Source organism: Fusarium proliferatum (assembly GCF_900067095.1).
Source record: "Fusarium proliferatum ET1 genome assembly, contig: FPRO_scaffold001, whole genome shotgun sequence".
Taxonomy (NCBI): Eukaryota; Fungi; Ascomycota; class Sordariomycetes; order Hypocreales; family Nectriaceae; genus Fusarium; species Fusarium proliferatum.
Genome location: NW_022194790.1, coordinates 5,260,458 through 5,273,205, shown reverse-complemented (window position 1 = coordinate 5,273,205; position 12,748 = coordinate 5,260,458). Strand labels below are relative to the sequence as shown.

Here is a 12,748-nt window from a genome sequence, read left to right as displayed (position 1 = left end):
GGCCAGGTTGTTGATGTAAGAGCCTGTCTTTCGTCAGTCACATGGTTAAACTGTCCACGAGGTTGAAGTGAGGCTCAGCCTTATGACGCCACACCGGCCCTTGCCCCACCTCAAGCAAGCAACATCGGATCGGCGTCCGGTAGTAAAATTTCGCCGATATCGAGCAATGGAATTGAGCCTCAGCTGATCAACTCCCATTCAGTTGATCACCAGAAATTGAGCGCAAAATCACCATGTCGCAACAACTAGCGCTACCTAGGATCGTCCGACGACGCTTGGCGGCCGTTCTCAAGTCGAGAACTGTCACATTGAGACCAGCACAGAGAAGATGGATGACTCCCGCGCCGAAGCCTGGAGATGGGCCCATGATGTCGAGGAGGGCGGACCGAGAGCTTCCAGGTACGGACAATTGAGACTCAATAAGCCATTGAATCAGACTGACATTGGTGATTGTGTAGATGTAGCTGATGTCACATTCCGCTGGCGCCGTACTTTTCCCATCTTCCTCCTCATCGTGGCCGCTTCATCAGTAGCCATCTTCAACTACCAAAAGATGTCCTCACCCGTCGTCTCCTCGACACTCTACGCTCTACGAACCAACCAAGAGGCTCGCGATCTTCTAGGTGACGAGATCTACTTCAAGCACCAAATCCCCTGGATCCACGGCGAGATGAACCAGCTTCACGGCCGTATCGATATCTGGTTCTCGGTACGAGGCACAAAGGGCGAGGGTGTTATGCGCTTTGCTAGCAACAGACCTACCAGCAAGGGATTCTTCTCAACTACAGAGTGGAGTCTTACCATGAGCGATGGTACGAGATTGGACCTCTTGGATAATGGCGATCCTTTCAAGGCGCTTATTGGAGGTGGTGAGGATCTTCCTGCTGTGGAGGACGATGCTCCTACAAGAGGATTTCGAAAGCAGGTCGAATACAAGTGAGGCATGATGGGTCACTCAAAGGGAACATGGGAGGCGAGAATTGTTGTTAAAATGAATTTGATAACCCTGGGTACTCCGGTTGTAGTCGAATCTGTACAGTAGATGGTGTGTGTGTGTATAATACAAAAAGCCCGCTTATGATCTCTCCCATTTTATCATACGTAGTACAAAGTCCCTCTTACAATCCACGGTAGAAGTCATTAATCTTGAAGCTGCGCCGTTTCTCTCTCATTCTTCAGCTGAAGATGCCTCTCCCGGGCTTCTTGGAGCTTAACCTCATGATCGGGGTTGCGCTCCAGTAGAGTAGCCAAAGCAGCCTCACGATGAGGTTGAGGAGGAGCCTTTCGCTTCTTGGCATCTTGAAGACGAACAACACGACCCTTGGGACCGGCAATAGGTCCACCGACTAGCACAATACCCAAGTCGTTATCCACCATCATGACCTTGAGGTTCTGCACTGTGACGAATTCGTTACCCATACGACCAGGCATCTTCTTGCCGGGCATGACACGACTACCGCTGCCCTGAGAAGGACCCGTTGTACCGATTGTTCGATGGTTCTTGGAGTTACCGTGCGAAGCTTCCTGACCGGAGAAGCCGTGGCGCTTCATACCACCAGCAAAACCCATACCCCGCGATCGGCCCTTGACATCGACGTACTGGCCCTTCTTGAACCAGTCGGGAAGAATTTGAACACCAACAGGCAGAAGACCAGACTCGTTTCGGACCTTGAACTCGGCGAGCTCAGCCTTGGGTGCAATGCCCTTGGCCTCGTAGTAGCCCAGCAGTGGGCTTGTGACGTTTCGACCATCACGCGAACCCGCACCAATCTGCACAGCCCAGTAACCGTTCTTCTGCCTGGTCTTGTTGGCGACGACCTGGACCTGATCGAGCTGGAGCACAGTACAAGGCACACGGGTCTTTCCCACAAACACACTAGTCATGCCCTTCTTGGTAGCAAGGACACCCGAGCGCAGAGGTGTAGTGTTCTCCCGACGCTTCAGCGCAGCAGCAGGACCACTCGTGAGCGCAGGAAGACCGGAAGAGGGCTGGTTGAATCGCTTGTGCTTGCTGCGAGGAGGAGCCGTGGTCCATCCATACTTGACACCGCGGGTAGCTGTGAGCGGGAGGAGGAGAGGCCGGGCGGCGACGGCGCAGGGCCGTGGGAGGGCCAGGCGAATTGGCAGACGGGGAGGCATTTTTTTGAAGGCGGCGTGTCGACGGCGGCGGTGACGCTGTCGAGAAGAGCAATTGGGCCGCCGTGGGTGGGATATTGAGGGCGATGGGTCGGATCGGTTGATAGTGGTGAAAGATTTTGGGTGAGGTTGAGATATACCGGAGAGCTTTTGCAGCGCCCGGAGAATTCCCGGCTAGCATTGGCTGTAGTGAAAAGGCACGACATTCAAGACGAAAGATGGATGCTATGAAATAGTTCAAACGAAGAGGTTTAAATTGATTTTTTATTTGATAGTTTATGAGACTTTATCATTTAGTCCCTCTATTTAATATTTTTTTCTTGTTGGTGAACACTGTCGTTGACCTTGAGCCTCTCTAAATTCCAGGACCCCTCCCTCCAATACCACTCCCCATCTGATTCACACTCGTGCCCTTCAGTTTATGATCTCCCGGGTTTGCAGCAGCCTCGTAGATGATATTCGCAGGCGCTCGGCCAAGTTGAGTCCATTCGCCCTTGAAACCGATGTACGAGATACGGGTCACATCCTCATCACCATCGCCAAAGTTGTCCGCAAAGAAGAGCACCAGCCGCTGCACTTTTCCAAACAGGGCTCTCTTCACGGGAATCTCTTGCAGATCACTTGTCTGGGAGAGCTCGAGAGTTTGAATAGGGTCTGATTCCTCGGCGGCTGCAAAGTCGAGATCGTCCCGGTTGATGAAGAGACGGAGGGTTTTGGGGGCTGAGGCTGAGGGGGATGTGCGGATGAGGATGGAGTGAAGCTTGATTTGGGCCGTGAATCTGATACAGCTTAGTAAAATATTTGTCCATAAGATCTATCGGTACTTACGGCACTGTCATGAGAAGCTGCTCATCAACATCGCTCTCTAGCTCAGGCTCAACGCTAAGCCTCTCTTGCCACGTCTTCTTGACGATTTTCTGACCAGCATCTCGCTGTGCTTCATTCAGAGTGACAATGTGATCAAAGTTGATTTGACTGTAGAGTGAGAACTGTACTGCTGGTGTGATGTCGTCGGAGTGATCATGCTCATGGTCGTGGTCGTGGCCATGACCAGAATGTTCATCATGGCAATGAGACATGATGCCAGATTGATCTGAATAGTCCTACAGTGAGTAACTCGTTGAAGCCGCTCGTTTTGTGGATTTTGAGTCAAGCTCGTGGTGATGGTTGAGTTGATGATGTTGGTTGTAAGTAAGTCAAGTGAACCATTAACAATTGGGATGACGTTTTAGCACTGGGTCCCCTACATAAGCGCCCAAGCCTGAATATCATGAACATTAATAACAGACTCAAGGTCGCACGATCCAAACAACAGTTAGAAACAACCAATCTTCATGATTTCCTGACTAGCAATTAAACAATAGCAATTATATATGTCATGTATATCATCAATAACCCTGAATGTATAGCCAATACGCCGGTAATTTGCTTCGCTTGCTTCATCTAAATCCACTCTTCCTCTTATTCTTCTTCGCCTTCTTCCTATCCCCGAATATGCCCGATACAGGTTGGCTCATAGCAAACGATGGCCCAAAGAGCCCTTGACTCTGTGAAGACGAAGGTATGCCTTGCTGACTCGACATGGTTTGAGGCGTGGGAGCAACAGATATCGGCGGCAGTGCCATGGGCTCTTCTCTCCGAGGACGCATCGGCGAAGACATGGGGTTGCCCGCTGTAGTTCGCACCGAAGTCCTGATGGCCTTGGGGTCTCTGCCCTCTCTCATAAATGGTGGAAGTTTGTACTTGTCGTTCTGGGCCTTGCGCTTGTTTTCGATCCTTTGCAGTCGTGACCTTGCGTCGTCAAACTTCCTATCAGTAGCAACGGCAACACTAGATATGTAGTCATCTGTACTGATACCACGCTCAGTAGGCCAGTATGACAGCACCTTAGACGGTTTGACATTTTCCATCTTGTCCAATCTCAATGATGGTGCGAGGAGCTGTAATCGTCTGATCGCTGCATCATTGGCACTGTTTGGTGTCGCAACGAGAGGTGATGAAGGAATTCCACCTTCTGATGACTGCGATGACTTGTTTCGAACTACACTCGACTGAGTGGGCTGAGCTCGTCCATCTTCCTCCTGGCTTGCCGGCCCTAGAAGAGGCACATCTTGAACCATGACTCCGGCTGTTGCTAGAAACATATCCTTAGCTAGGTCTGCGATCCATCCCCTTATTATTTCCTCCTCTTGCTGGGGTATTCTTCCTTCCAGCGGATCAAGCCAAAGGTCAACGTATGTTTGGTTAAGATGCGACAAGCTGACGAGTTCTCGAATCCACTCCTGCGAAGTCTGTCTTCCGAGTTGCGTCACGACTGTTTGTCCATCACAACCTGCAAACAAATCGAGCATATCGGGTTGTGTTTCGTGAAAACCATTCCGTAAATCTATCGGACCAAGCTCGTTGCCGATTTCTTTCCAAGTCTTTAGGGGCAGTCTCCCTTCAGCCACCCCCTCAGTGATATTCTCTTGAATAGCTGAAAGTAAAGCGGGCGGTATATCATGAAGGCTGTCTGAAATAGCCAGCAACGTCTTCTGAAGAGAACGGCACAAGCCATCCAGGTTCAAGCTTACAGGGCCCAAGACCGCAGATACTCTGCTCTTTATCTTGTCGAGGTCCTTGGATCGATTGTTATGTTTTACCACATGTTTGATGTTATCATCAGCCATGCCTTCGGGAAGCACAAACGTGCTTCCCATATGTCTAATGAACTGTTTTCGTTTCTTTTTCCAGCGCTGTGCTTCGTCTGACTTGTTACGACCAACCCGCCCACTAGGTAACGTAATCTGCATATTGCGATCTTTGACTGAGACACAGATGCAGTATTGCACACCCAAATTCTTGCTCAGGATGCTGCCTTGGTAGAACTGAACTCCTGCACGGTAATAATCGGCCCCAAAGCCAGACGAGGCGTCCCCATCCCGCGTGAGCTTGACCGGATGGATTTCGAGTGATTGAATATCAACACTGGCCGATCCAGCATTTTGAGGAAGAGTAAGCGTGTCACGATGCCAATAAGGAAGGCCGCTTGACTTTGACTGTCCGAACCAGTAGGTTTGAAGTTGTCTATGAGTCGGAGAAAAGACGAACACCATAGCAGTCTCTTGTCCACCTTCTGAAGTAAGGCATGTTGTCATTCGCAATCCTTCTCTGTCCAACAAACGAGGGCTGGATATCAGAATAGTCGGGTTTGGTCCTACCTCCTCCTCCAGCGTGCTTTTCGCAAATAAGTCAATCCAGTAAATGGTGCGCATAGTTAAGACGAATATGTGATTCTGGTTGGCTGGGCTGACTCTGATGTCAAGAATTGCATCAGGCTTGGACTTTGGACGCGCCAACAACGAGAGTCGAGGCAGAGCTATGTGCGACACAAGATCTATGACCTCGTACTTCTCCCTGTTCCAGATCAGTAGATGACTGAATCGTTGTGCGTATCCTTTAGAGTCACCAGCACTTTGTGAACCACCCTCCCAGAAACTGTCCACTTTGGCTGTGCCGACAAATAGAACCCCGTGCTTTTCAGCGGGATGCTCTGTCGTAGAGGGCAATTCATTCAATAATCCATCCGAGATATGTCCGCACGAGTAAGGTAGAAGTCGTGTTTTCAGCTTGTTTCCCCCTACGATGTCCCATATGGACCAATATCCGCATTCGTCAATGATGGCGATCTGTGGGGGAAGGCCCTTAGAATTTGGATTGAATGCGACATCTACCTGCGCGTTACCGCCAGTCGACTTATGGGAGACGGTCAGGATCGGGTTAGGATCGATTCGCGACAGCCGTGGTTGATGAATGTCGGAATCGGAAGCGGACGATTGAGCCACTGGAACCTTGTGATACTCTGGATGGAGAATGGTGGTCGAAGTTTGCTTTTGAACGATGAGCCAGCGAATGGAATCATATCGTGTGAGACTGGTTGCGAATTTGACTTGGGAGATTGGCAGACCATCGCTGGCCCAAATGGCCTCTTCCTCGGGATCATCGGGGTCTATCACAGAAGGCTGAAGAGTCGTGCGCTTGTCATTTCCCCATTTCCATTTCGATTGATCGATCCGAGCCAGTCTAAGCAGCTCTCCTGACTCTCCCGTAGCAGCCGCAAGCATGGGTGATCCAGTGAGTCTTGAATGATCCGACACATTCGTCATTTGGCCGATAGCAAGTAACGGTTGATCGCTAACTTCTCCCTCGACCTTTGAGTAGCGATTCATGTTCTCCTGCAGAAGCTCGGATAGTGCTGAGTTACCCATGAAGGCTTCGGGGTGAGCCTGAAGAAGCCATCGCTTTTGAACTCTTCTTTCCTGCCACAGGTTGGACGAGATCTCTGGAGAAGGAGTTTTTGAAGGCGGGTACAACTCCGCTGAAGATCCAACAATCTTGAAGTGTGGCGCTAGACATCTTTGTCAATATTGCGATGCGCGCAAGGGATTGTGTAGAAACTCACCTTCAGCAGTTACGCGACTGGAGTGAAAAGTCCCAGGTTGCGCTGTCGCATTCTCAGGTGGTATATAAGTAAGACTTCCTACGTGACCGTGGATCAGGTCCGTAAGTCGCCTGGTCTCAGCCATTTGGCCCAAGTCTTGATTTCCAATGTGCTGAAAGTTTGGCCGATTTTCCTTTCTTCATCGCGAGATGGGCTAGTACAGTCGCAAGAGAGTCTCGAGCGGGAGTCAATGGTATTTGAAGCACTAAAAAGGCATCCTATGTCATATGAGGTCATGCGATGAAGAGTTTGGCTAGGCAGGTAGAAATATATCTATCGAAGAGAAGTATCGGTGAGTATTAGTAGACGTTGAAGTAAGAGACGCTCAGCGCATGCGATGAGAAGTGAAGCTTTCGACGGCCCCACGTGGCGGTGCAAGCGAGGTGCGCCACATTTAATAGTCGACCGAGCAACGCAATTTCGCGGTGTAAATACATACACACATACATGAACAAGGCCCAATTTGTGTCTTCATGATCAAGCCCATTTACCCTACGGAACAAGAATTTGAAGTCGAAAACAATACCAGCCAAGCAACTTCACGACCCTAAGTCATACGCAATGGCTACCGACTTTCAGTCCTCCCTATCTGCCAGCATGCGACAGAGCATGGCCCCAGTCGGCCCCTCTGTCGCAAACCAGCTGCCCAACATCAACTTTGGCTTCGATGACTTGCGCGATCGCATGGCAAAGTTCACAGCTCGATTTGATGCGTTCATTGAAGAGGGCCGTAAGCGCGTCCTCGAAGAGCGCAACCAGTTTCGCATGAACGTCGCTGAGCTACAAGGTATGCTCTAAACCGCCGGCGCATAAGGTATCTACTAACCACTTCATCAGAGGATCAACGTATGAAGAAGCGAGACATCGAGATCATTCAAGTCAAGACCTCGACGCACCAACAAACAATCGAGAAGGAAGAGGCGGAAACGCGCGAGATGGAGAGCGCTATTAACTCCCTCGCTGCCCAGCGCGATAACCACCTCGCAACCCGCAACAGTCTCAAGGCTGAAATCGCACAAACACAAGCCGAGATCGAAGCCCGGCTTGCCGCGCAGCGCGAATACGCTCAACAGCAACAAGCACAGTCTCGTTTCAACGTCCCCGAGTTGGACTTTTGGATCACCAACCTATGCCTCAAGATTGAAGGCGCTGGCCATGACGATCGTCTCAAGTTTGTGTACACGCATATTGATGAGAAGGACTGGGAACGTGAGGCTTGGTTTGAACTTGTTACAAGCTCGCGCGATTACGATGTGAAGCACTGCAGACCCAAGATTGAGCGGGAGAAGGTTGAGAGGGTGCTGGACAAGCTGAATGAGTCGAGGGAATTGGTTGTTCTGCTGAAGGGAATGAGAGAGCTGTTTGTGGAGGCTATGAAGACCTAACGAACCGATTTATGTATTATGCTGCGACGACCGCTTATGTGCGATAATGCTGTTTTTAAGAACGATAATTATACCTTGGTTGATTGTTTTGTTTAAAATCACCTTTGAATTTATCTCAGAGATCTTGGGGCTGTCTGTTCAAGTAGCCTCCTAGATAAGTAGCAATTAAATCTACCAACACGATCGGTTGAAAATAAAAAATTCAAGAAGATTATCATGTCGAAACCTCCTTCTAAAAGCACCGGTAACCACGTCGTTTTTACAACATTTTGCTCTTTATTGTGTGTCATGATTTGCATCAGCCCAAACCGAACCGCGACCCGCGTCTCCCCGCCATGATCAATCAACCTCCACCCTTCACTTCCCTCTCTTCATACACCATATCAAAAACCCACCAACCATCATCATGCCTGAACCAGATAAGCACGCCGCTGCGCAACAAGCCGTAGATATTCTCCATGAGATCTCTACTATCCTAGTACGATAGCTCATCCATAAACCAACACGACTGAAGACCCGACCGCTGACTTGAGATCGCAGAACTGTCACCTTGATCGCCGAACTCTATCAATCTGCATCTCGATGATTGAGCGCGGAGTGAACCCAGAGGCTTTAGCGGTACGTAATTGAACTTTACGTGTCTCCGATTTGAAAGAGTGTCTAATATGTGTTTTCGTGCAGCAAGTTATCAAGGAACTCAGACAAGAGGCCCAGCAACCTGCAGCCACGGCAAGGCGACGTTGAGTGAGCGGAATGAACTCTGTACAGAGATTTGACACGAATTGAATTTGGAATTATGGAAATATTGTCTCGGTAGGCGTTCATAGGGAAATGCTTTCACTTAACCGGCGCAAAAGACTCTGCCAGAATAGAGATTTTGTTGTACTCATGCCCTAGGTACATATTCAAACAATCATGCTACCTTACTTTGTGTCCGTCGAATCTTATTCCAATACCCAAAATCAGCGCAGAATAATAAGCGCCCAAGATGCAAACCACCAACCTAGTCACATCCCTTCGTACACATATAGGCAGTCGGTAGCCTCCAACTGGTATTCTCCCCACCAAGTTAATGCAGCCCCCCAAACGCCTTGCAGTAAAACAGCCTAGCCAACCCTTTTTGATCTTATATCATGCTATTTTGTGATTGCTCATCGATGTCCAATAAGAACAATTTCGTTTTCGTCTTCTTCGTCATCATCGTCGTCCTCCTCTTCGGCGTCTGAAAGTGTATCGCTAAGATCATCCAGCTCCGAATCTTCATCATTCTCAGATGCATTGTTGCCACGATTTCGAATTCTCCAAATTCCAAGGATATCGTCCTCCGACTCTTCATCTGGTGGCAGGTGTGCCATGATCGAGTCGAAACCCATATTGCCAGGGGACACTGATCGTGCAACCCGATCTGGAGCGCGGTATTGAGCCTCAACACCGTGGGACGAATGTCTGCGCCTGTTTCCCACTGTGATAGGTGCTCGGTTCCCACTCACAGATCCAGAAGCATCCCGTCCAGTTTCCACAATCGGTTGCATTTCAGCAGACGGCTGAGATCCTGCACGGTCACCTCCCACAATATTCAGTTCTACCGTATTATATGACCGGCATATGGAGCATTTCAGACCCAGCCAGTGATATCGAACAGTACTTTTTCCGGAGCAATCGTTGCACAGAATAACGGCAGTGGTATCCCGGAACTCCGGCGGCATGGGTTGAGTCTGGATGGCAACATCCAGATTTCGGAACTGGCTCTCCATATTCGTAAGACTCTTGTTGCAGATCGGGCATTTGTATGACACTTTCATATGCTGTTCGTAGCACTTCTTATGAATACTATGACCGCAAGCCATGAAGACCACAGGCCGTGGTGAAGTGAAGAGGTACTCGCCACAGATGGGACAGTCGCAATCTGTTGACCTCTCGATACACTTGTGAGAGCCCTCAATCGAGGTTGAGATGCATGCCCGACAGGTCTACAGCTAGTTAGCAATCACTATTATAGAGGCATGACTATTCTCACCTTGCAGTGAAAAAAGTCCCTGCCGAGGCCCATGCCTCGACGACAAATACCGCAGTCGTTACAGTGGTAAATGGGTTTACTCTGGCGGTTCTCCCATAGGTGACAAATATCGCAATAATAGTATGCCGACAACTCGCCGCAGTTGATGCACATGTCCGAGGCCTTCTGTGGTGTTGCACAGAGCATGCAAAGCATGTTCCTGGTCTCTGTACGGATGAGGTTGTGATCCTCGTTCGCATCGTGACAGAAACGACAGGTGTACCATTTCTTACATGTGAAGCACTGGAGCTTGACGTTTCGTTCGTAGTGTTGGCATCCAAGAGGTTGTTCCGTTTCTGGTACTACTTCTAAAGGTTCCACTGGAGTCTCACTTCCATGTCGTTTTGGAGGCTTCACAGGTACATACGTCGGTGCTTTGTCTTCCTCGCTCAAGATGAATATTTCCTCATCCGGTTGGTTCTGCCAGAACTTCAACGGCCTCGATACTGGCGACGACGGTGATTGCGACAGAGGTACATCCAAGCCTTCACCACTCTCGAGGATCTTCTTCACAAGCGGCACTGTCTTGGATGACTTATATCCCTCCAACAGAATATCATGGATTAACCGCGCTTTATCATTTTGGGGTATGTCTTGGGCGTTGATCGAATGGATTCGGGATCGCAGCTCGCGCATACCATCGTCTTCCGGAATCCGACGAGAACTGAGCGGGCTCAGAGCAATCCCTATATGATCGCGGGGAGGAGTTTCTTGGGACATGATTGGAACTGGTTCGGGTTCTTCAACTCTTGTTTCTTGGGTCGAGACGCTGAGGGGTCTGGTGAGGGGAGACTCGATGATCGGCACCGGTGCCGGCTCAGGTGCTGGCAGAGGTACAGGTACAGATACAGGCGCAGAGACAGGACTATCAGGATGGCCGGAATCGCTCACTGCGTCAGCGTGTTCAGTCGAGTCGCCTCCATCGCCAGTGAAGGTAGATCGCGAGATTTCGGAAAATCGACGAGCCTGACGCAAGACGGGATTGATGAGAAACTCTGAGACGAGGGAAGACATCAAGTTGGTAGGTAGGTTGGAGTGGAGGCTTAAAGTAAGTTGGGAAGAGGGAAAGGCCTAAGCGGCGATCCAAGATACCGTACGGGCGCACTAATAAGATAGAGGAGCTGGTTGTTTGGAACTGTACTGTATTGTACTGTACTGTACTTGTGCCGATACTGATACAGTGGAGGAGAGAGAAGGATGACAGAGACTGGCGCTGAAAGAGGAGATCTGGCAAGGTAGAAGAGAACTGCAATATAGTAATGGTACTGTAGCAGTGAGGAGAAACGGTAACGGCACAAGACCAGGCGCCTCAAAATAACGGAATGACGAGAGACTGGAGAAGCCAGAGACTACGGCGTCTCTAGCTCTGTTCTTCTGACTTTAGACTGGAGTTGGATGACATAAGGCGATTTTGTTCCCCAGTGACATTCAGTGGAGTTTTCCGAATAGCGGATGGTAAACGGAGAATATGCAGTAAGTGCAGCGTTTGGAACGATGAGAAGGGGAAGAAGATAGGGGCCGTTTTTTAGCATGTGACTGTGGATTGTGGTTCACAGAAGACCTCCAAATCTATTCTGTTTATGTGATTGCCATTGGATATCATAGATTGACTGTTAGCAACGAATTCAATCCCGTCGGTTTGCCAATTCAAAATCGACGGTTTCGCTCTCAGCCGTTGAAACCCCAGCTAACATTTTTGTCAGTTCCATAAGTACAAGGCAAGGTACGCTCCGATTACGGGAACGGATCAAACCGCATGTTGTCGTAACCTCAATCAGACGAGGATTCGGATATATAGGGAATGTAGTGGGGAAATTGAACGACAGAGGCAGAGGATCAGGATCAATGGTGCCAAAGACGGCAAAATACGGTGGAACAAATTGAATTCGGCGGTCAATCTCTTGGTTTTAGGCCATCTGTGTAAGCGAGGCACAGATGAGATCGGGGCATGTTCCGCTGAAGCCGTCAGGCCAGGGAGACCCTTTCTGGACCCTTTGAGATGCCTCCCTCGATACTCTACGATACTGAAAGAGTTCATAGCCCTGAAACTCAGTTGCTGAAGTAGTGTTCAAAGACCATTCACTCTGAGCTTATTCGTGTCTCATGATTCAGTACAAAAGACAAACAGAGAGAGGCTGTTTTTGCCCAGTAATTCGACGTTCATCAGTCATGACGATCCGTGGGTCCTTGAACGCCTTCGGCTCTGCATGTCTCTCTGCCTCTTCGCTTGCGCAGGGAGGTCGCAGAGATGGACGTCATTAGTAGGAGACAGCTGTCTGCTAATCAATGTCTCACTGTCTGAAGAGGTTGCAATCAGAATCAACGATTTGAAGAAGCATGTGACCTTCGACAAATGAAAATTTGATCGAGCAAAATGGTAGAAATCCCAGTGTATTGGTTCTTACTACTCCGTACTGACATGGAGACAAAAGCCTCTTTTAGATGTTGGTAGTTCATCGTTGACTTGACAGTGAATGTGACTGTTTCAATCTACCGATTTCAAGGTCAAGTGGAAACAAACACTTCAATCAGAGAAGCTTCAGAAACAGATCTCAGATCGAGGAACAGCAAAAAGAAACTGATCACGCTGGGGATCGAACCCAGAATCTTCTGATTCGTAGTCAGACGCCTTGCCATTGGGCCACGCGACCTCGAGTGTTTCTTGTCGTTTTTGCTCACTGGCGAGTAGAT

The 12,748-nt window shown here is 49.4% G+C and overlaps 7 protein-coding genes and 1 non-coding gene across 8 annotated transcripts; 3 read left to right on the top strand and 5 right to left on the bottom strand.

Annotated features, from left to right (window-relative positions):
• Positions 1 to 233: 233 nt before the first annotated feature.
• On the top strand, positions 234 to 940 carry FPRO_00370 (uncharacterized protein; the record flags this gene model as incomplete). Its single annotated transcript, XM_031225466.1, has 2 exons — positions 234 to 399; positions 459 to 940. 2 exons carry the CDS (start codon positions 234 to 236, stop codon positions 938 to 940), a joined length of 648 nt encoding a protein of 215 aa, XP_031076100.1.
• A 200-nt stretch (positions 941 to 1,140) lies between these two features.
• FPRO_00371 (uncharacterized protein) lies at positions 1,141 to 2,139 on the bottom strand (the record flags this gene model as incomplete). The annotated part of the gene is made up of 1 exon (XM_031225465.1): positions 1,141 to 2,139. One exon carries the CDS (start codon positions 2,137 to 2,139, stop codon positions 1,141 to 1,143), a length of 999 nt encoding a protein of 332 aa, XP_031076099.1.
• A 352-nt stretch (positions 2,140 to 2,491) lies between these two features.
• On the bottom strand, positions 2,492 to 3,215 carry FPRO_00372 (uncharacterized protein; the record flags this gene model as incomplete). The annotated part of the gene is made up of 2 exons (XM_031225464.1): positions 2,492 to 2,915; positions 2,965 to 3,215. 2 exons carry the CDS (start codon positions 3,213 to 3,215, stop codon positions 2,492 to 2,494), a joined length of 675 nt encoding a protein of 224 aa, XP_031076098.1.
• A 360-nt stretch (positions 3,216 to 3,575) lies between these two features.
• Positions 3,576 to 6,701, bottom strand: FPRO_00373 (uncharacterized protein; the record flags this gene model as incomplete). Its single annotated transcript, XM_031225463.1, has 2 exons — positions 3,576 to 6,523; positions 6,578 to 6,701. 2 exons carry the CDS (start codon positions 6,699 to 6,701, stop codon positions 3,576 to 3,578), a joined length of 3,072 nt encoding a protein of 1,023 aa, XP_031076097.1.
• Positions 6,702 to 7,177: 476 nt separating this feature from the next.
• FPRO_00374 (putative kinetochore protein SPC25) lies at positions 7,178 to 8,001 on the top strand (the record flags this gene model as incomplete). The annotated part of the gene is made up of 2 exons (XM_031225462.1): positions 7,178 to 7,403; positions 7,454 to 8,001. 2 exons carry the CDS (start codon positions 7,178 to 7,180, stop codon positions 7,999 to 8,001), a joined length of 774 nt encoding a protein of 257 aa, XP_031076096.1.
• Positions 8,002 to 8,407: 406 nt separating this feature from the next.
• On the top strand, positions 8,408 to 8,745 carry FPRO_00375 (putative Mitotic-spindle organizing protein 1; the record flags this gene model as incomplete). The annotated part of the gene is made up of 3 exons (XM_031225460.1): positions 8,408 to 8,479; positions 8,542 to 8,619; positions 8,683 to 8,745. The coding sequence occupies 3 exons, from the start codon at positions 8,408 to 8,410 to the stop codon at positions 8,743 to 8,745; spliced, it is 213 nt and encodes a 70-aa protein (XP_031076095.1).
• Positions 8,746 to 9,152: 407 nt separating this feature from the next.
• FPRO_00376 (uncharacterized protein) lies at positions 9,153 to 11,071 on the bottom strand (the record flags this gene model as incomplete). Its single annotated transcript, XM_031225459.1, has 2 exons — positions 9,153 to 9,971; positions 10,019 to 11,071. The coding sequence occupies 2 exons, from the start codon at positions 11,069 to 11,071 to the stop codon at positions 9,153 to 9,155; spliced, it is 1,872 nt and encodes a 623-aa protein (XP_031076094.1).
• A 1,565-nt stretch (positions 11,072 to 12,636) lies between these two features.
• Positions 12,637 to 12,708, bottom strand: tRNA. The gene has a single exon. It is a non-coding gene; the product is annotated as a tRNA-Arg (tRNA).
• Between the last annotated feature and the right edge of the window lie 40 nt (positions 12,709 to 12,748).